The 21,163-nt window shown below is 39.3% G+C and overlaps 2 protein-coding genes across 15 annotated transcripts in view; one reads left to right on the forward strand and one right to left on the reverse strand.

The window, feature by feature from the left end:
• ARFIP1 (ADP ribosylation factor interacting protein 1) overlaps window positions 1-10,226 on the reverse strand; it is a 131,246-nt gene extending 121,020 nt beyond the window's left edge. For 2 of the 7 annotated variants that reach the window (XM_041738172.1, XM_041738170.1), the window contains exon 1: window positions 9,930-10,226. In XM_041738172.1, coding sequence (XP_041594106.1) covers window positions 9,930-10,223 — 294 coding nt within the window. In that variant the 5' untranslated portion in view covers window positions 10,224-10,226. Of the gene's footprint in view, window positions 1-9,808 lie in introns of all 7 variants that reach the window. The other 5 variants (XM_041738171.1, XM_041738167.1, XM_041738166.1 and 2 more) reach the window with 4 other exon arrangements.
• An 82-nt stretch (window positions 10,227-10,308) lies between these two features.
• TIGD4 (tigger transposable element derived 4) lies at window positions 10,309-20,620 on the forward strand. 8 transcript variants are annotated; one of them, XM_041738163.1, is made up of 3 exons: window positions 10,314-10,444; window positions 17,045-17,130; window positions 17,465-20,620. In XM_041738163.1, exon 3 carries the CDS (start codon window positions 18,018-18,020, stop codon window positions 19,551-19,553), a length of 1,536 nt encoding a protein of 511 aa, XP_041594097.1. In that variant the 5' UTR covers window positions 10,314-10,444; window positions 17,045-17,130; window positions 17,465-18,017; the 3' UTR covers window positions 19,554-20,620. The 8 variants fall into 8 exon arrangements, with proteins under 8 accessions (XP_041594092.1, XP_041594097.1, XP_041594093.1 ...); XM_041738162.1 differs by having other exon boundaries at window positions 10,329-10,444; window positions 12,340-17,130; XM_041738161.1 differs by lacking the exon at window positions 10,314-10,444 and adding an exon at window positions 10,871-12,428.
• The last annotated feature ends 543 nt before the right edge of the window (window positions 20,621-21,163 follow it).

Below are 21,163 nucleotides of genomic sequence, written 5' to 3' on the forward strand. Positions count from 1 at the left end.
CCCTGTGTCTTCAGGCTCCCTGCTCAGTGGGGAACCTCTATTTCCCCCTTTCTCTGCCCCCCCTTGCACCCTTTCTCTCTCTCAAATGAATAAATAAAATAAAATAAAACTTTTCGAAACAGAATGATAAATCACTATTACAAAACTATCATTAATGCTCAGGTCTCATAAGCCAACTTGTACTGCAGGCCAAAAATGCCTCAAGTCATCTCTGGGGCTCTACTTCTATAAATCAGCCAGAGGTATTCATTAACTAATGAGTGTAAGAACAAATGACCTATAAAGTTAATTATTAATTAGTATTTGTAAAAAGTGCATAAATAATATCACCTAAAGTTTATAATTCATCCAACTGTTTGGGGTTGTTTTTGATTTTATTATTAAAATCACATTTTAATTTCCATAAACTAATAAAATCACATTTTAATTTCCATAAACTGAATAAACTAGATCTATGCAGAGGGAAATTACATAAGAACTTTAACTGGAATTTAACTAGGAAGAATTCTATACCCTACAATACTTAAATGCATTTAGATTCTTCCTAGGAACCAAGAAAGAGAAGCCAGAAGGTACTATACTAGATTTGTCAGGATACTGGAAGTAGAAACAAAAGATTTTGTGGATACCAGAAAAGAAACACTGCATTTAGTTTTCATGATGCCAATGAGTGAAAGACTAGAAGTCTAACACTAAAGGATAAACACATCAGTCTAGATAATTCAAAAACAGAAAGCTTTGATAAAATATAGTTAATTCTCAATTACATGTAATAATGGGAAACAATTTAAAAATCAACATTCGGGGTGCCTGGCTGGCTTATTTGGAAGAGCATGCAACTGTTCATTGGGGTCATGAGTTCAAGCCCCATCCTGGGTGTAAAGATTACTAAAAAAAATTAATAAACTTAAAAAAATCAATATTCAACTATTCCCATCTCTACCATCATTACTAATTTTTAATCAAGTAATAAAATTAAAAGTCTTATTTTCCCATTCAGATTGTGTTACAGAGAAACTAATGAGAAGTAAAATGGTAGGATTCTCAAAACTAATCTCTGAAAAGAAAACTGGGTGTAAATAAAACCTCAATTATTTAATGTATTGCAGCCTCATTCTTCATAGATGACTAGTTGAGTTCCAGAATATTAGCAGTAAGGCCAACCAAGAACCAAAAGAATTGGAGTACTTTAATTCTGTTCCTAAATTCCAAAACTATATAAAATAAGCCCCTCAATGTTCACAGGTAATATTTTTCAGTGGAAAAAAGTTCAGAGTAAATAATCTAAGAATACAGCTTAAACATAGATACAGATTGTTACATATAAAATATTTATAAATATATGCATTTACGTGAGTTGGTGTATATTTTTTAGAAGCAACAGCAACAAGAATGAGCACACACAGTTCCCAGATATTGATTTCTTATACCATTCTCCAATAAAGGGAACCAGCACTCCTTGGAGAAATGGCTGAGTCTAGGGCTGGGGCAGGAAATATAGATGAGCCTGGAACATCTTACAGTGCCAGAAAGTAAAAGATGTGCTAAAATAGAAACAAAAACAAAAACAAAAACAAACCCCACCAACAACAAACCAAACAAAACAACAAAATCCTAACAATGATGTGGATATGTCAAAGGAATATAAAAACCAACTGAAAGAGCTCCCCAAAGCTGAAGCAATCTGTGGGGAAAAAGAAAAAAAAAAGTTGTATTGGATTATAAGTCAAAGTGTAAAGTAAATACCCAGGAGTCAATATTTATATAAGCAAATTAGGGACAACTGGGTGGCTCAGCAGTTTAGGGCCCGCCTTTGGCCGGGGGCGTGATCCTGGAGCCCCAGGAAAGAGTCCCATGTCAGGCTCCCTGCATGTCAGGGTCCACTGCTTCTCCCTCTGCCTGTGTCTCTGCCTCTTTCTCTGTCTCTCATGAATAAATATTTTTTTAAAAAATAAACAAATGGGATCCCTGGCTGGCGCAGTGGTTTGGCGCCTGCCTTTGGCCCAGGGTGCGATCCTGGAGACCCGGGATCGAATCCCCCCGGTGCATGGGGCCTGCTTCTTCCTCCGCCTGTGTCTCTGCCTCTCTCTCTCTGTGACTATCATAAATAAATAAAAATTAAAAAAAAAATAAACAAATGATTGACTCAGTTAATAAATGAAGAAGATGAATTTCCCTTGCAGAAGAATTCCAAAAAATTCACACATAAACTCCACTATTAAGGAGATAGAGAATACAACTACTACTACTTATTAACCATGTAATACTTCTTATAATAGTGCCTTTCTTCTAGAAAGTACAATATGGAAAAGTGGGGGGAGGAGTAACTTTATAGAGGACAAACCTGATAAACTTTATAGAGGTCACATCTCAAGCTAGGTGACCAAGGTTAACAGCAACAGTGGTAAGGCACTCTGAGTATTCACTCTTTATGGATGATGAATATGTCCCTTTACCTCTGTGGGTTTTCCTCCCCAAAACACATTACCCAGTCTAATCCTAAGAACAGCATCAGATAAATCTCAATTAAGGGAAAGTTTACAAAGTACCCGACCAGTAATTCTCAAAACTATCAACCTGAATCAAAATCAAAGTCTGAGAACCAGTCAAAACCAAGATGGCACATGACACTAAATCTAATTTGGTATCTAAGAACAGAAAAAGTTCATTAGGAGAAAACTGATGGAATTTGAACACAGATTAGTATGTATGAATACTAGTTCATGAGTTGTGACAAATGTACCATACTAATGCATATGTTAATAATAGGAGAAACTGGCAGGGGATATACAGGAATCTCTGCACTATCTGCAATAATTCTTTTTTTTTTTAAGATTTTATTTATTTATTCATAGGGACACAGAGAGAGAGAGGCAGAGACCCACGCAGAGGGAGAAGTAGGCTCCATGCAGGGAGCCCGACGTGGGACTCAATCCCGGGTCTCTGGGATCACGCCCTGGACTGAAGGCAAAGCTAAACCTCTGAGCCACTGGGGCTGCCCTGCAATAATTCTAAAAATCTAAAACTATTCTAAAATAATTCTAGAAATCTAAAACTATTATAATATAATCTAAGAGTCCTGTGCTATATTTTATATTATTATATAAGTTATCATATATGATAATTTTTTCATGCACTTACAGAACAGTATAACTATCAATTTAACTATTTTAACTACTATATTTATATATATTCATATTCAAAATCCTGTATTATAAAACTTCATGAATTGACATCTACTTCGAAATTCAATCAATATTTAGGTATTAGGGGCAGCCCCGGTAGCTTAGCGGTTTAGCGCCACTTTCAGTCTGGGGCCAGATCCTGGAGACCAGGGATCCAGTCCCACGTCAGGCTCCCTGCATGGAGCCTGCTTCTCCCTCTCCTGTGTCTCTGCCTCTCTCCCTCCCTCTCTCTGTCTCATGAATAAATAAATGAAATCTTAAAAAAAAAAAAATTAGGTATCAGGTACTGAGGCTAGGTCATAGGGATTTAAGATGAGCCAAAAAAGAAAATAAGATTTGACCCCTATCTTCATGGAGTTTGAAGGCAATGGAAGAGAAAGAGAATCATATAGTCACACACAAAATGTAAATTGTAACTGTGGTAAATGTATGACCTGGGAGGTTAGAGTATCTAATCTGAGAGGTTATACAGTATTCCCTCAGGAAACAAAACTGCTGCTGAAGTGTGAAGTATAAGTAGGAGCTAATAAAAAGTGAAATATAAAGAAGTGATCCAGACACGGAGAAAAAAAAGCACGTGCAAAGGTTCTGTAAAGGCAAAGAGCAAGACAAGTACAAAGGACTAAAAAGGTGGCCAGCATAGTTGTAGTGGAGAGGTAAGCAGAACACAGTAAAAGATGAGGCTGGAGGATGAGGATGAGTTAAACATTGTTAAGGGGTTTTATTTTTACCTGAGAAGCAACAGGAGGCCATTGAAAGATTGGGGAGGAGGAGAGAAGACTGACATTCAGATGTGTGTTTCAAAATAAACCAGCCTTCAGGATGGTTAATGGATTAGAGAGGGGCCAGAATAGAAGTGGGCAGACAAGAATGGGCAATTGTAGAAATTCAAGCAAGATGATGGTAACAAACTAAAGTGGTGGTAGTGGAAATGGGAAGAAGTAAACAGATTCAAAAGATATTAGGAAAGTAAGATTAATAAAACTTGTTGACAGACTGGATGTAATCAGGAGAGGGAGTTATTAAGAATGATCTAGTTTCTGGATTTTACAACTGCAAAGATAATGGAGACACTCAATGAAATAAGGAACAAAGAAAGAGGATGAACTTTTGGGGGGGGGGCATGAAGGGGAAATCAATTTAGTTTTAGACATGTTGTATTTAAGATACTTTTAATACACTCAAGAGAGGGCACCAACTAGAAAGCAAGATATACAGGTCTAGAGCTCAGAGGAGATAGAAAACATACCCTCAGAAAAGCTATCATCTTTATCCTAGAAAAGCAGCTAACTATAATCCCCAAGTATCCTCGAAAAACATTAGACTTTGACCATCTGGATTTAGTTAAAACAAAAAGCCATGAGAGAATATGGCAGTAATGTTTTCCATCAGCTAAAACAAAAACTGTTAGGCACCATGGGGAATACAGAGATTTTTAAAATCTTGGTTCAATAGTACAGCAATTATGTCACTAATTATATAATATTTTAAAGTTTTAGCAGGGCTGGCCAATGTTGGGAACGTTTTATACCTGTGCTATCCAGTAAAGTAGCCACTTAGCCACACGTGGCTGGCTGAGCACCTGAAATGTGACTGAGGAACTGAATTTTTAATCCTATTGTAACTAACTTAAATAGCCACATGTGGCCAGTGGCTATGGTATCAGAGCTGGTTTAGAGCTTCCTCATCTATTCCATCTAATCCCCAGCAGTTACCCTGCGAATTAACTGACAGTGGGTATGGATGATAGAGGGATTAGAGCACTAGGAACTTTCATTCCATCTGCTTATGATATTATTTGAATTTTAATTTCAAGAATATGTAGTACTTGTGTAATTAAAATATTTTTTATTTTAAAAGTCATTAATATGCCATATAAATTAGGAAATACAGAAGAACAAATAAAAATAATTTGTAAACCTTTAAGAAACAATCTATACTTAATGCTTAGTCAGATATGAAGAGGGTTATATTTTTAACCCTTTTGTTAAAAGGACGTATAGCACCAACGGCCCAATAAAAAACTGAGTCTTATTACTTCACTCTTCTATCCCACCTGCATCTCCAAACACCTTGGAAATCCTTCCTTTTTTTGGGGGGGGGGGGTCCTTTTAAAAAGACAGCCACTGGGCAGCCCAGGTGGCTCAGTGGTTTAGTGTTTGCCTTCTGCCCATGGTGTGATCCCGGAGACTGGGGATCGAGTCCCACAACAGGTTCCCTGCGTGGAGCCTGCTTCTCCCTCTGCCTGTGTCTCTGCCCCCCTCCCCTGTGTCTCTCATGAATAAATAAATAAAATCTATAAAAAATAAAACAAAATACAAAGACAGCCACCATGTCTACAACTTAAGCTCAAAACTACCAAAAATAGACACTTAATAGTCCACTTGCCTACTTCCCCTTACCACTATCAGTATCACCTTTTGCCACCAATGTCACACACTGTAACTGGAACCCAATCTCTATCCTAAAATGTCAGAAATCATTTATCACTATAGTGAAAAGAGTACAAGCTCTGGAGTAGAGCAACTTTGGCTGTGAGTCTGTGGCTCTCCTCCTTTTACAGGTTGGGTGACTAATTACTACTATACCTGTTTCTTTATTTGTTAATAGGAAATAAGAATATCTAATATATAGCATCTATAAAGCACAGTGCCTGGCCAGAATAGCACTTAATAAATGACAACTATCATGGACTTCTCTGTACCTATCACTATCCTAGATGCCCTGAAGGTAGCACTCAAACTCAACAGATTGGGTCATGGCCATCCTGGAGATTACATGCCACTGACTTAACCCCCAGGGACTCTTTCCACCTGGGATTTGAATTCCTGATCCATCCCTTATTAGGTACATGACCTTATACAAATCACTATCTAAAAACCTTAATTTCTTCATTTCTAACATGGTAATATTTTTTTTGCCGCCCACTTGATATAGCTGGAGTAAAACTAAAAGGAAATGTGCTTTGTAAATTATTATACACTAAATAAACAGAAGGTATTAAACAAAGAGTAACATATTCCTCTTCTCTAAGGCAAAGGTTTCCCACCAGTGTGCCAAGAGTGAATTATATATTTGCTAAAATACTGACCCCTCCCTCAGCCTTCAGGGAGCCAGGGAGAGCCAGGCTATACTCTGGCATACAAGTATATAATTTTCTATGTGTGCCATGATGCAGAAAAGTCTGGAAACCTTGCCTAAAATACTATCTCATCCTAGCAGAAACTGGAGTTGGCCAACTGACCCTCTCTCTGGATATTTAGGCCTTATTACCAACTCCTCTGTTCTTATGATCCTGCTTCAAAAACAGTGCATCAGAGCTCCCTAAAGGAAGGGAAGCCTAAACATTACGGAGCTGTTAGTCCAATGCTATCACAGACATACAAAACAAAAAACAAAAAAAAGCCAAAAAACAAAAAACACTTTTAGATGAGAATATAGCAAAGATACTGCCATATTTTCACAAAAGATTTGAGCTATTTCCAGCAACAGCTGCCTATAACCACCCTAAGACAAAGGTTTAAAAATTATGAAGAGGAGAATAAGAGAAGGAAGAAAAAAGCGAAAAGGAATAAAAGAGAAAAAGAAAACATAATACTTTTGTAGACAATAGCTGAGAATCTGCAAGAGCTGTTCAGTGGCTTCCATGGCTGCCTGACGCTAGTAGACCAAACATAGCAAAATTACTTTCAGATTCTTTTGTTTTATAGTCTTTTTTCATACATCCTAGAACTAATGCTGGTGCATATCTGACTTTCAGACTCTCATGGTCCCTAAGTCATCATCTTTCATATTATGTGCAACTGCTCTTTCCAGTCTGTACATATATTGTTAGTTTTTTCATCCATAGCCATATTATCTTAAATTCCCTATTGAGGGGTGCCAGGTGGGGGGGTGCAGCCAGTTAAGCATCTGACTGTTTGGTTTCCACTCAGGTCATGATCTCAGGGTCGTGAAATGGAGCCCTGAGTCAGATTCCACACCCAATGTGGAGTCTTCTTAGGATCCTCCCTCCCTCTCCCTCTATCCCTCCCTCTTGTTTTCTCACTCTCTCTCAAAATAAATAAATGAATCTTAAAAAAAAAAAAAAAAAATTCCCTGTTGAATTTATTCCTTCCTTCATCCTGAATTCCTTACTCCATTCCAAATTCATCATTCTTGGATGTATTTATATCTCCAGACTCCTACAAAGTCAAGTTTATTACTTAAAACCTTTTTCTCACTTTCCACTTCTCATGTCATAATACACCCACACACTCTACATACACACAGATTTTATATCCATCCCCATGGGAAAACTCTACCAAATAAACACTCCATAGACTTTCGTCAAGTTCATTTCTTTTTGTCATGACTTTTAGATATGACATTCAACAAAGTGTTCATCTACTGAAGATTAATAAGGGGAAAACTCTACATAATAGCTGATAGGAAGTAAGCCAAGATACCCGCAATTTATGCCAAAAATAAAGTAAAGGAAATATGGTAGAAGCCGTCTAGAGTAGTTAAGAGCTCAGTCTGGAGTCAAACAACCTACGTTCAATCCTGGCTCCACCAGTGTGCCTCTGAGCAGATTACTTTGGCTTCAGTTAATCACTTAGTTTTAGCTTCTTCATCTATAAAAATGGAGATTTTAGCGACCTTTTAAAGTTGCTGCGAGGATTAGACGAGATAATCACATAAAGCACTTAGCATAATGCCTGGCACACGATAAGCAAACAAATGTTAACTGTTGGTATGGCGTCAAATATAACCTATGTGCTGACTTTGTCATTACCTTAGAAAGAAACTAATTCAGGATAATCTACTCTTCATAAAGTTACATTTTCTGCTTCCCCAAGTGAGGATCCTAGACATCAGGAAAATGTTTTGATTTTGTGAGAAGAATCTGGTCACCCTATAAGCTGTATAGGTCTCTTCAAGTTCTTACATTCTATGGAACAAGTGCCAAACCTTTAGAACTTCAGCCCTCAACCCATAAACATTTTGCAACCAAATAAGTAAGTTCAAGTACATACTCTAATCTCACAGTAAATTGGGAGGGATGCTAACTTATTTACATGAAAGAACAATCATTAAAATACCTAATATAGAGAAGGAAAGGGGATGACAAGCAGTAACATATCAAAAGTTGAAGAACTACACTACTGAAGCATCTTATTTGCCATTTCTAGCAAAGCCAAAATCTCAAGTGATAAAACAGGAAAATGAAAGCAAAGGACAACTAAAATTAAAGTTTTAAAATCTGAACTGTACCTACTAGCGTGGTGATATTTAATATGTATTAAGTAATAATATAAATGCATTAATTTATAAACCCATTGGATCTCCACAGCATTGGCCACAAACAGCTATCCCTAAAAAGAAACCTCAAAACCACAAATCAGGAACTAATAAGCTGGCACTCTCACTTCCTTCTCTAGGTCTAGGATGGAATTTAGAAACACTGACGTTTTGAAGTAGTTAAGAGATTTCAGTGTAAAGCTAGAATCTCTGCATTCTACTCTCCCAACACAAACTATCTACAGTTTGTAAAAAATAATAGCAACACAAAAAAAGGTGTCATGAACATGAACAAGCCGCTGAGAAATGGTTTTTAATCTATCTGGAGATTGTATTGTCTCCTTTGAGAATGTGATTTTTTTTTTCTTTAAATGGACATTCTCCCCCCAACGCACTCAAAATTCTGCACACAATTTCAGGGGTGGGATGAGAAGACCCCTCATGACTGTGGAGCCCAAGGCATAACCCAGGATTAAGGCAAACAAATTTATTAATTTGAAAAGGAATACCAGTAACTGAGGCAGAGATGTTCATTCAAAAAAGAAAAACTGGAAATATTTTCTATTTTCTCAGATAATGAAGGTTAGACGTGGTGGTCAGGAGAGGGTGTTGCTCATGTTGAGCAAAGAAAACAAAACAAAACAAAAATAAGAACCGAGTTAGAGAAATTACGTTCTTTTAATCCAGGAGAAAACAAAGAGAAGTTAGAAATGCTAAAGGGGGGGGGGGTGGCTTAAGGATTAGAAGGAAGTGTAAACTATAAACTTTTTGAGATCAAAGGGTTCAAGAAGGAAATTTAATTTTTAAAAAAAAGGAAGCAATAAAGTAAAAAGGGAAAAGCGTCTAGAAACTCCTTTAAAGAAAAAAAAAAAACTCTGTGCATTTCCATTTCCTAGACACGTAAACAGTAACTTGGCAAGAAGGAACGGAGGAGCAGAGGCTGCGCGACTTCCCTCCCCAGCTCCAGCCTCCCCGCCGGCCCCGGGCAGCCAGGCCGGGGCGCTCCGCGGGGCTCCTCCCTGCGCCGCCGCCCGGGAGCCGCCCGCGGGACCGTCGCACCCCCGCTCCTCCCGCTGCGGCCGAGAGGAAGCAGGGGCCGCAGAGCGCGGGGCGCACAGGTGGGGACTGGGCCCGGACCCACGGCGGCCCGCCCGAGACCTGCCCTCCAGCGCTCGCAACGAGGGGGCAGCGCAGCCCGCGAGGCCAGCCTCCCCGTGCGCCGGCTGCCGCGGGACGCCGAGGGTCGGGCCCAACGGCACAGACCCGGGCCGGGGTGCCTAGCGCAGGTCCGCCCCCCGCCCCCCCCCCCCCGCTTCCCCGCGGGCCCGCCCCGCCCTCACCTGTCTGCGGGGCACCCGGCAGCTCGCCCGTCGAGGCTTATCCCTGCGGCCGCTCACGCCAGGCAAGAAGCGAGCGGAAACGCGGCCTGGGCCTTTCCCTTCCGCCCCTCCCCCCACGCACCTCGATCCGCGGGGGCGGGGAGCCACGGCAGCTGTCACAGCCTCTCGCCGACCAACCGCGAGGACACCCGGACCCGCCGCCTCCCGACCCGGCCCGCAGCCCCAGCGCCGAGAGCAGCGGAGCCGGAAGTGAGGAGGCCGGAAGTAGCGTTGTCCTGGGCCCCGGCCGGCCTCTCTCTCCCTCCGTCCGGCGCGGCCCCGCCACGTCTCGATGGTGCCAGCGCGCCTCCCTCGGGGCCTCCCCCGCCCCCTCCGGAGCCGGCCCCGCCCCCCGCCGCGGCCCTAGCAACCACATCCGGGGCTCCGCGGGCGCTGTTGCCCGGGTAATGGGCTGGCTGCGGCCGGATCGCAGAGGGGCGTGCGCCCGGCTCCTGATGCACCTGCGGGATCCGGGAGCCTGCGGAAGGGCGCGCGGGCCTGGGCTTGAGAGGTCGGAGGTCTCCCGGAGCCCTCAGCATCCCTTCCTTCTCACTCATGCACCCCAGCTTCACGCGTTGGGCGTCCCCCCAGCAGACGGTGAGCCGGTGGCGGGAGGGTGGAGGTGCACGTAGCTCGCCGCCACGCACATCGCAGGAGAGCCAAGCAGCTTCCTCAGCCTCCGGAGAGCAAGTGGAAAGTTTTTCCAGCCCCGTGGGGGGTGAGGGTGGGGGTGGGGGTGGGGGGAGGATGGCGGGAATGCGGGGTGCGGGCGCCCGACCCTCGCTTCGCCAGTGCCGGGAGCGCCCCGCTGCGGCCACGTCTTGCAGCCCACCCTGCTCGGGAGGACCCGACCCCCCGGCGCGGCATCCCTGAGCTCTCGCTGCCTCTGGGGTCGCTCTGCGCCGCTGGATCCCCGATACTTCTCCTTCCTGCTCCTGTTTTCTTATTCTTGGTTTGCTCAGCCCCGTTTCTTCTTAAGTAGATCGCTGCCCCGGGTACGGAAACCGCGGGACAGGCCTCTCCCTCTGAGCCCTTTTGTAGTTTGCTAAGTTGAGCCCCCCACTGCGCTGTGGATCCCCGGCCCTGAGTGAGGGAATGTGCGGCTGGGCACGGGGGCTACACAGACCTGAAGCTCATTTGCACACAGAACCTACAGTTGCTGCATCCACGTACATCTCTCATCAAGGTCCCGGACCGCCCTTCCTTCGACGGCCTTGCATGCTCACTTTTGCAGCCATTTCACTTGGAGAAGTGCGAAGGGTAACTGTGCATCCCGTGGCATTGACTCTTCTTTAGATCTGCTAAAGAAGATCTGCTTTTGTCTTACAAGTAATGAGACCTTTACAAATTCTAGGGAGTTTCAGCATAATGAATCATGCATCCCTGGACAGATACCTTCCCCCATGTCCGTGAACGGTAAACACCCGTGAGGACACAAACGTTTCAAAAGTAAATAACAATATTTATCTGCTGAGCTCTCCAAGTGTGAGCTCTCACACTTCCTCTGACAAAAACAGTACTGAAGTCTCAACGCATGAATCTGTGTAGAGAGGACCCTCATCTTAAGGGGCTCTGTCCTTAACCAAAAGAGCAAATGTATGTGCCAGTTCACTTAAATTATAACTTCAGGACTGTAGTCTTCTGTGGACTTTTCTGTTCAAAGCCATCCTGTTAATCTTCTCAGTTATAAGAAAAGGATCCCAATCTAGAATAATTACTGCTCTTCCTGTGGGGGAACAGAATGGAACTTAGTAGCCAAATACAAGTATTCTTGGTTTCTGAAGGGTAGTTGGAAGGAGGTGCATGGCAGTGCTCAGTGGTGCTTAAAAGATCCATACTTAACTGGTTGAGTTGGCTGGCACCTTTAGGATTCCTGCCAGGTGTCTCTTGAGTTTGGGGATGCTTAGCGTTATTAGAGTCAGTCTATTAAATTGGTAGACTCAGAGGTGTTTCTTACATTGGAAAGGTGGACACTTGCATTAATCATTTGTCCTTAGCTGGATGGTTTCCTTTGCAGCTGCTGATGTTTTTTGATAGAGATTCTGATGGATTCAGAACTGCTTGGAACTCGTGCTAATTTCTGTTTGCGGGAGGTGCCGTTTATCATGTTAGGCACTACAGTCTAGTGTGATTCTGGTACTGCACATGCTGAGTCCTCATACCTGTGCAAGGGCTACACACAGGATTCGTCTTCCCATGATTTCTGCTGCTCCAAGGAAACTTAGAACGTAAAGTTCACTTGAAGGAAACACTGGCAGCTACTTCAGCTGGTGATGGAAGACAGTGAAACTCTATGTGATTTATTTTGGAAAAAGGAAGCAGTAGCTGGTATTTTTCTAATTTGGGGGAAATTTTTGATGCTGACAGAAAGACCTTCTTTAAAATCTAACCCTGCTTAGATGGAGACCTACCTACCTTTCTTCCCTCCCTCCCTTCCTTCTTGCCTTCTCTCCTTTCTCCCCTCTCTCTCTCTCTTTTTTTCTTTGCCCTAGAGTTTGGGGAGTTCCTCCTGCCCATTCTCTTTAGGAAGAATAGAAGATTACTGCTTTTCTCTAAAAACTTGGCATCTGTGTTTGGAGAGGTAAGAAAAAAGGTAATAGTTGTCTGCCATGTATGGTTACGACATGGGGATTATCTACCAATTTACCTTTGTACTGCTATTAGTTATTATTCAGCTTTTGAAAAATCAGGTGCCATTTGTTCACTTGGCTTGTGGGAACTCTGATGCCTATATTTCATTTATTGACCAGGAAGGAAAGGGGCCCAAAAGTTAAAGAATATTATTTTATTCTCTTCTTAGTGAATTAAATGTACACACAACCTTTTTTCTTTGCTTTAGATGTTGAATACTGTATGCTGCTTATAAATATGATTTCCTCAAGAGAAAGAAAAAGGTGCTACATTTACATCCTTTCTAGGGGAATTCTGGTAATGTCACAATAGTTTTATCACTCTCCAACATCGGTTCCCTTTTCATGGAGACATATTTAGTTAATGATTGCACAGTGTCATTTTTTGGAAACAAATCCTTTGTTATAGGATACTGATAAGTGGAACATTTAAAGAAGCCCGTGAATAGTAGTTTGAGTAGAACATAAGAGTAGAAATTGTTTTAACTACAAAGAGAAAAAAACTGAAGTTTTTTCCATTCCATTATCTAGAATTAACATTCAGCATTTTGTCATCTTTTTTCTATGCATATATATTTTTCTACATTTATTTAAGAAATTGTTATTTAGAACCTACTGTTTGCTGGGCACTAAGCACTGTAGGAATAGCCATGAGCCTCTGCCCTCATGTAACTTTCAGTGTATATTGGTTTTGTTGGCATACAGTTTTGTATTTTGCTTTTTTCACTTAATATATTATGGAATTTTCTTCATATCATTAAATATTCTCCTTCAGTGGCTCAGTAGTATTTTAGCATATATATTTCTTAAATTATTTACTTAATCCTTTTTACACATTTAGGTTCTTTCCTGTTTTGCCTGTAATTATAAAACAACAATATAAGGAATATTGTTGTATGGTAAAATTCTAAGATGACTTTCAATGATTCTCACTGTGTAATTTCCCTCCAATATGAACATGATAGGACATCATTCTCACATGTTATATTACATGTGCAAGGGATTTTGCAGATGTAGTCAACTGACTTTTAAATTAATCAAAGGGGAGATAACCTGGATGGGCCTAAACTGATTATGGGAGCCTTTTAAGAGCAGGGAGTTTTCTCCTGCTGGTTGCAACAGAGAAGGCAGAGAGATTCAAAGCATGAGAAAGATTTGGAGGAAGGTTCTCTAGTGCTGAAATGGAAAGGGCCACAGTCAAGGACCTGAAGGAGGCCTCGAGGAGCTGGGAGCAGTCTCTGCTGATGGCCAGCAAAAAAACTCAGGGACATCAGTCCTACAACCACAGGAAGTTGAATTCTGCAAATAACCTGAATGAACTCGCAAGCAGATTCTTCCCCAGAGCCTCCAGATAAGAGTCCCGTTTGACTAACATCTTGATTTCTGCCTTGTGAGATCCTAAGCAAAGGATCCAGTTGAGCTGACCTGGACTTCTGGCCTACAGAACTGTTAAATAATAAATGGGTATTGTTTTAAGCTATTAAATGCAGCAATAGATAATGGATACATTTGTAAGCTAGGTTATTTTTATATGTATAATTATTCTTTGGGCTAACATCCTAGGTATGGACTTCCTGGGTAAAAGTTGTGCACATTTTTAAGGTTTTTGTATAATATTACTAATTTGCCCTTCATAAGCTTTGTACTAATTTATTTACCTCCTCACAACCTATGTTATCACATTCTGGCAAAAACTAGATACTGTCATTCTGATAGGCAAAAACAAAAAACAAAAAGGTATCTCCTGTTTTGAAAAAAGATTTACATTTCTCTTGTTACCAGGAGAATTGACTATTATTTTCTTGGAGTTCAGTTGGTAAGTCTTTTTTAGTGACTTGCCTATTCTTTAGTTAGCTTGACCACTGATATAGAGAAAATAGCATCTAACACGTAGTACAGTATTTTTCTGCTGTAATATTTTCAAGGAGTGGAATGATTAATGAGCTTAATCAAGAGAATGGGTACTTTTGAGATATACTACTCCTGCCATTACTCCTTGCAAGAAATATCCCAGACATTATACTGTGGAGAGTGGAAAATGTTAGCTTCATTGATTAAGTGATATTGGTGCCTTGTTCTTTTCTAGGGAAAAAGTCTGGCTTGTCTGGATTGACATTAGACATGTGGTTGTTTCAGGAATAAAGATGTATTGTATATTACCATGGAAAATTGTAGATTTCACTACTGTTTTAGAAGGAAATATATACTGTTAACGCTCAGAAAACAACTAATATCTTCCTAAATAAACATATTATTTTCAGTTTGATCCAGATAATCACCAATCTCTGTGTATATTATATTGCTTTATTTGGGAGGGAGTATGGGAGGAAATTCAAGTGACTTTTTCTGTAATCCTTTTTATTTGAGATGATAGGGTTTATTTCTGACAACTGAAAAATTTTTTTTCAAATTAGAATTATTTTAATAGATTAAGAAAAAAAGTACTAAAATACCCACGTGGTTCTGCTATGTTATTTGCCTGAAAGTAAGGGGCCGAGTGAGGGATCCCACTGCAGCTCAGTGGGCCCAAAGGTGGGAGACTAAGGAGTGCTCCCCCTCCCAAGGCCCCCTGACTTCTATCCCTCTTGCTATTCCCAGCCCCCAGTTCCTGCAGTGGGAAACCCCAGTGGTGCTGCTTCGGTACTGGGGAGTAGAAGGCACCTGAAGGTTGGGTGACTGAGGATATGTGACCTTTAAACATAAAACACTGCAGAGTCGGGCAGTAGGTTGAGTGTCCCAGGCAGCTGCCAGGCCTGCTCCTCTATAGCACAGGCGGGTATGGGTTGGCTGTTCCTCCAGCAGAGAAAGAACAGAAGACAGAGGAAGAGAAAAGTTCGGAGAGTCCCTTTTTCTCTTGGGGCGTAGTTTTGTGTGATTTTTGTCTTAAAAAATTGGTTCTTGCTACCACAATTTCTGAAGGTTTGTATCTTCCCCATAAGAGCAAGATATTTAAAAATGCTTATTTTGAAGTAATACTAGATTTATAGGAAATTGCAGAAAAATGTGCAGGGAGGTCCCATATATAAGCAAGGGTTTTTGCTTGTTTGTTTTTTAATTGAACGGTCAAAGCTTATTTACTTAGAAAGGTCAGCCCACCTTAACAGTGGGATAGAGTTGCTATTCATGTTCGCAGAATTCATAAAGGCCTATTCTTCTGCTCTTCCATGGAGGCTTGATAGTGCTTTTTTGTTTTGGTTAGGTTCAGATAGGCATTGAAAACGCCGCCTTGGTTTGGTTTGGTGCTGGGGACATAGAGTGCATATTATCAGAGGAGGCCACAGCAGTGTGATTCAAAGACACTGTAATATAGTGAAAAGAATAGTAGTCTTTACATTAGGAAGCCTGGATACTGGACTGCATTCAACTGCATTATAACTATATAAGCTTTGAAATTCAGTTTTATCTTCTTCTTGAGTTGTTTGGAATACAGGAAGTGAAGGTGTTTGGAAACTAAAGCCCTGGGCTATCATAATTATTATTAAGACTTTTTTTCAGTAACATAACAAAAAAGCCTCCTTTACTGGTTGTAATTCCTATGATAAAAATTACTTCTTTTAGACAACAAAGGCAGAGGAATTTTGACAAAAAGTCTTGTCAAAAAATTTTGTGCAAAAAATTCATATGACATCTTGAAACCTGGGAGGACAGAGAGAAAAATTAGAGGGATATCGTGCCCACACTATTTCACACAGTAGTAATACCTGCTCATCAAATTAGCTTTTTACTTTGGCCTGCAGTAGGCCCCAAGCCTGTAGATTTTGGTAGGATGAGTATCACGTGGGAAGGTACGTGCAAGCCCATCTAGGTCTGTGTGACTGTTCTTACAGTAGTGTTTGGTTTAAGAGGATCTCTGCTTTCAGTATATATTTCAGGTGGGATTCTTGCTTCTGTTTGCAAGTAGAATTTTGTAAATCTTTAAATTATAAAGATTGACACAGCTGAAGGGACATTAGAGCGAGGATAATGATGATGAGATCATCACCAAACATTTATTGAGCATTTTGTAAGGTGCTAAATGCTATACTGAGTGCTTTACACTCGTTTGAATCTTCTTGAATGTGCAATAACCCTGTGAGAAGCTGAAGCTTCAAATGGCTAAGTAAACTACCCAGGATCACATAAGTTGTAAACAGCAGAATCACTTGTCAACTCAGGTGTGTCTGGCACCAAAGCCCATATCCTTGCACTATAATAAGCCCTTTACCTTACAGATAAGGAAGTGGAGGTCCTGAGACATTAAGGCCCATGGTCACTTTCCTTCTTAGTCTTAGTCTAGGTCTATTACTGCATTATTATATCCTCTTAGTAATTTGCTTACTCCTATGCATTTTTTCAATTATTTCTGGCCTCTGTGCATTTGGCTAATGTGTCAAGTTGATAAAAAGTTACTAGGTTTGTAAGCATTTAGATAAAATAAGATTTAGATTTTTAAAATTTGTAATGGAATCACTTAATTTGATTTTTAGTGAAGCCTTTTCTATCAGACTCCGACGAAGGGGACACTGTTTCCCATGTGCTATTAAAAGTTAAACCTTGTGACTACTGTCTGACTGTGTTTTTCTTTTAGAGAAGTCAAAGGGGGCAGTCTGTGACTTCATGTGAGAAATAGCCACCAAAGGTCTATCCAGCATCAATTTTAGTTCTTTAATTTTGGTAAGCGCCCATTTTTAAAACAGATTAAATTTGCCTGAATTATTTCAGAAGTATATATTACAAAGCATTCAAAGCAAGTGAGAATTCAAATGCACAGAGCAGAGCTAGAGGGCTTTTTACAGAGGCCCTTTAGGAGGTAAGCATTTCTCCTAGGAGCTTTGGTTATTATATTTTCAGAAACATGTTCTCATTCTTTTCATTATTATTAAAAGCATAACTAATTAGTATAAATATTCTTTTTGATATTCAATTGACACATCATTGCTAAAGTAGCTTGCTTTCTTTCTTTCTTTCTTTCTTTCTTTCTTTCTTTCTTTTTTTTTCTCTTTTCAAGAAGCAGAAGATACACCATCAAGTCCTAGAAGGATTATACCACTTTCTTTTCCGCCCTGAAGAGACTTGGAAATTAACGGGTAACATTTTGCATGAAAATTGCTGAACGCTTTTCCTTCTTATCTCGGCGGCCTTCTGCGGAGAATTAATAGGAGGTTGAATGCGCGCATGGATAAAATGGATCATCTTAAAGGATTGAAGTTCCAAAAATATATCAGCAGGACTGGACAGGTTTGACATAATGAGATTTCTATTTTAGCTTGACTTCTGGAACACTGAATAAACTATAAACTGAGCCGCGCACGTCCTGGGAAGGAAGTTTCTCTTCTACGATATTCTAGCTGAGTATAACTGCGTATAACATTTTTCTTATTCAGAACCTTTGAAAAAAGATATTTACTTATCAATTTCCCGAAAAATAGGACCAGTAGACACTTACCAACTTTTAATATATGAAGCAGGACAGAAAGCTACAATTTGTATCATTTTGGAAAAGAAATTTAAAGAAACAGCCACCAGAAAGACAAGCAATCTCTACGTAAGCGCTGGTGGAGATGGCAGAGGCTTCTGAGGATGCCTCAGCTCTGCCTGTGACAGTGAAGAAAAAGAAAAGTTTATCCATTGAAGAAAAGATCGACATCATAAACGCAGTAGAAAGTGGCAAGAAAAAGGCAGAAATTGCAGCTGAATATGGAATAAAGAAAAATTCCTTGTCTTCTATTATGAAGAATAAAGACAAAGTTCTAGAAGCCTTTGAATCTCTGAGATTTGATCCGAAGAGAAAAAGACTGAGAACTGCTTTTTACACAGATCTAGAAGAGGCATTAATGAGGTGGTATCGAATTGCTCAGTGTCTAAATGTACCAGTTAATGGTCCAATGTTGCGTCTCAAAGCTAATGATTTTGCCCAGAAACTGGGACATAATGACTTTAAGTGCAGCAATGGTTGGCTGGATCGCTTTAAATCCAGGTATGGCTTAGTATTCAGAGCTCAACCTGTAGAAGCTACAGCTGTGTCAGTAGACCCTTCAGCCGTCTGGCACCAAAATGTACTTCCTTATTATTTAAATGATTATCACCCTAAAAATGTTTTTAATATAAAAGAGACTGGGCTGCTTTATCGAATGTTACCTACAAATACATTTGCATTTAAAGGAGAAACATGCTCCATCGGACAGTTATGCAAAGACAGAATAACTCTGGTGGTTGGGACAAACATGGATGGCTCAGAGAAACTTCCTTTGCTTGTCATTGGAAAAAACAAAACTCCACATTGTTTCAAAGGTATTAAATCATTGCCTGTGTGCTATGAAGCTAACAGAATGGCGTGGATGACCTCAGATGTATTTGAACGATGGATGCGGAAGCTTGATGAGAAGTTTCAAGCCCAGCAACGAAGAGTGGTGATTTTTGTTGATTCTTTTCCTTCACATCCAGAGGTAAAGAACCTAAAGTCCATTGAGTTAGCGTTCTTTCCATCATGCTTATCTTCCAAATTTATAGCTATGAAACAAGGTGTTATTAAAAGCCTTAAAATCAAATACCGACATTGCCTTATCAAGAAATTCTTAAGCTCTGTTGAAGGCAGCAAAGAATTTACATTTTCCCTACTAGATGCAGTTGATACTTTGCACCTTTGTTGGAGGGCTGTAACCCCAGAGACTATTGTCAAGAGCTATGAAGAGGCAGGATTCAAATCTCAAAAGGAAGAAAGTGACAGGACAAATGCAGAGACAGACACTAGTCTTGATTTGGTTGCCCATGCTCAGGCAGCAGGCGTGGAATTTCCTGAAGGCTTATCTATAGAAGAGTATGCTGCTCTCGATGATGATTTGGAAACTTGTGAAGCTGCACCAAAAGGTGATTCAGAAAGGCCCGAAGAAAATAAATCTGAGGAAACCGGATTTTATACTTCTGATGAAGAGGATGATGGTGGATCTCTAGACACTGAACTCCCTTTACCATCAAAAACGGAGGCAATAACTGCTTTAGAAACTCTTAAAAATTTTCTTAGAAGTCAAGATATGAGTGACGAGCTTCATAACTCTTTAGCAGACCTTGAAATTTTTATTAATTCATCATCTAAGTAATTATTTGTGGTACAACAAATGAAGAGTAATAGCTTTTCTTAATGTATTTTATTATATAAGGTATATAAAAGGGAAAATACCACTGAAACATAAAAAATTTAAAAAAAAACCCAACCTTTGGTTTAATTGCATATGTCTTTGACCTGAACAGCAAAGTTCCCTAGGTAAATTAAATTATGAGTAAGTAAAAAAATAATAATAATAATGATAATAATGAGTAAGTAAATGAAAAGTGTGAATTTTAATATAGCAAGATTTGGGGGAGTAGAAAATATATTTGGAGGCCTTGTACTTGAAATATGTGATATAAATGTCAAAAATCAAAAACTCTCCAGCTATTTGATTATACAGGTTGAATTGGTGATTGCTATTTACTTTTTTTTTAAGGCAGATCATGTTCTAGAATATTTTAATTCATCTACCTCATATCAGAAATGAAATATCTATTCCTTAGATATTTATTTTTGTAAAGGCATATATTCTAGCCTTGTAGCAAGTTTAATTTTAAATTATTTTTCTTGTAACTAGCTTATCTTGCTAAGAAGAAATTATGAAAAAGTACTGAAAATAAAGTCTGACCCAATTCTACACGAAAGTGATTAAAAATATATGTCTCACTACTTTCCAGTTATTTCTGTAGAAAGTCATTTGAAAGAGTATGACCTTATCAGATACTTTTTGTCATCTACAACTGGAAGATGATATGGATTCTTCCTAAATATTTGTATGTATATATGTGTTTAATAGAAAAATACATTACTTAAACATTTGTGAACTCATAATTTCTATTTTAATAAGACAACTCTTGAAAAGCTATATGAAGATATATATGCAGTTATGAGAAAAAGTGTCTTACGTGGTTCTTAGATAGTTTTCTAATTTTAAAGTTGAAACTTTTAATCTATCATTATTTTCCTGGTTTTACTGAATTTTCAGGAAAAGCTGAGTGTCTTTTCAGTATATTTTGATATATTTAATCATTTTTTTTTTAAATTCAATGGCTAACATATTGAATTAAATTTGTTTGGAGAAGTTTTGTCTACAGACTATTAAAATATTGTATGAAATTATTTACTCTCTGTCCATAAAATAGTTTTTGAAAGTATAAAAATATAATGTGTCTGACTTTTCTGTTGTCAAATTTTAAATGCCATACTTATTTAACATACATGGTTTAGGGTACCTTTTGAAAAGTATTTTGAAAAAATGTAAAATGTTATACATATTATTTTTATTTTAGGAATCATTATTAGTCTGCCAACAAAAGACATATTTGGAAGGAAATATTTATAGAAAGTATTTTTATTGTCCATTGTTGATTTACTCTGCTTTTGAGAGTTAGTAATAGCAAGCTTTAAAAATATATTCATTAAAAAAATTTTAAATTAAGAAAACTTCTTGTAGAGCAAAATATAGATTACTTAAACTTAATTGAAATCATTTTAATTAATGATTTGATTTAAAATTTCAGCATAATTGGAACTGTGAACCTAAATCATGGACCTTAATCTCTCTTAAGAGCCCTCTCTATAACTAGAACACCTGGCATATATTGAGTTTTGTTCAATAATTGTTTTCTCTTTGTTTCTCTACTTTATACCATTTTGATA

Source organism: Vulpes lagopus, chromosome 23 (genome assembly GCF_018345385.1).
Source record: "Vulpes lagopus strain Blue_001 chromosome 23, ASM1834538v1, whole genome shotgun sequence".
Lineage (NCBI taxonomy): Eukaryota > Metazoa > Chordata > Mammalia > Carnivora > Canidae > Vulpes > Vulpes lagopus.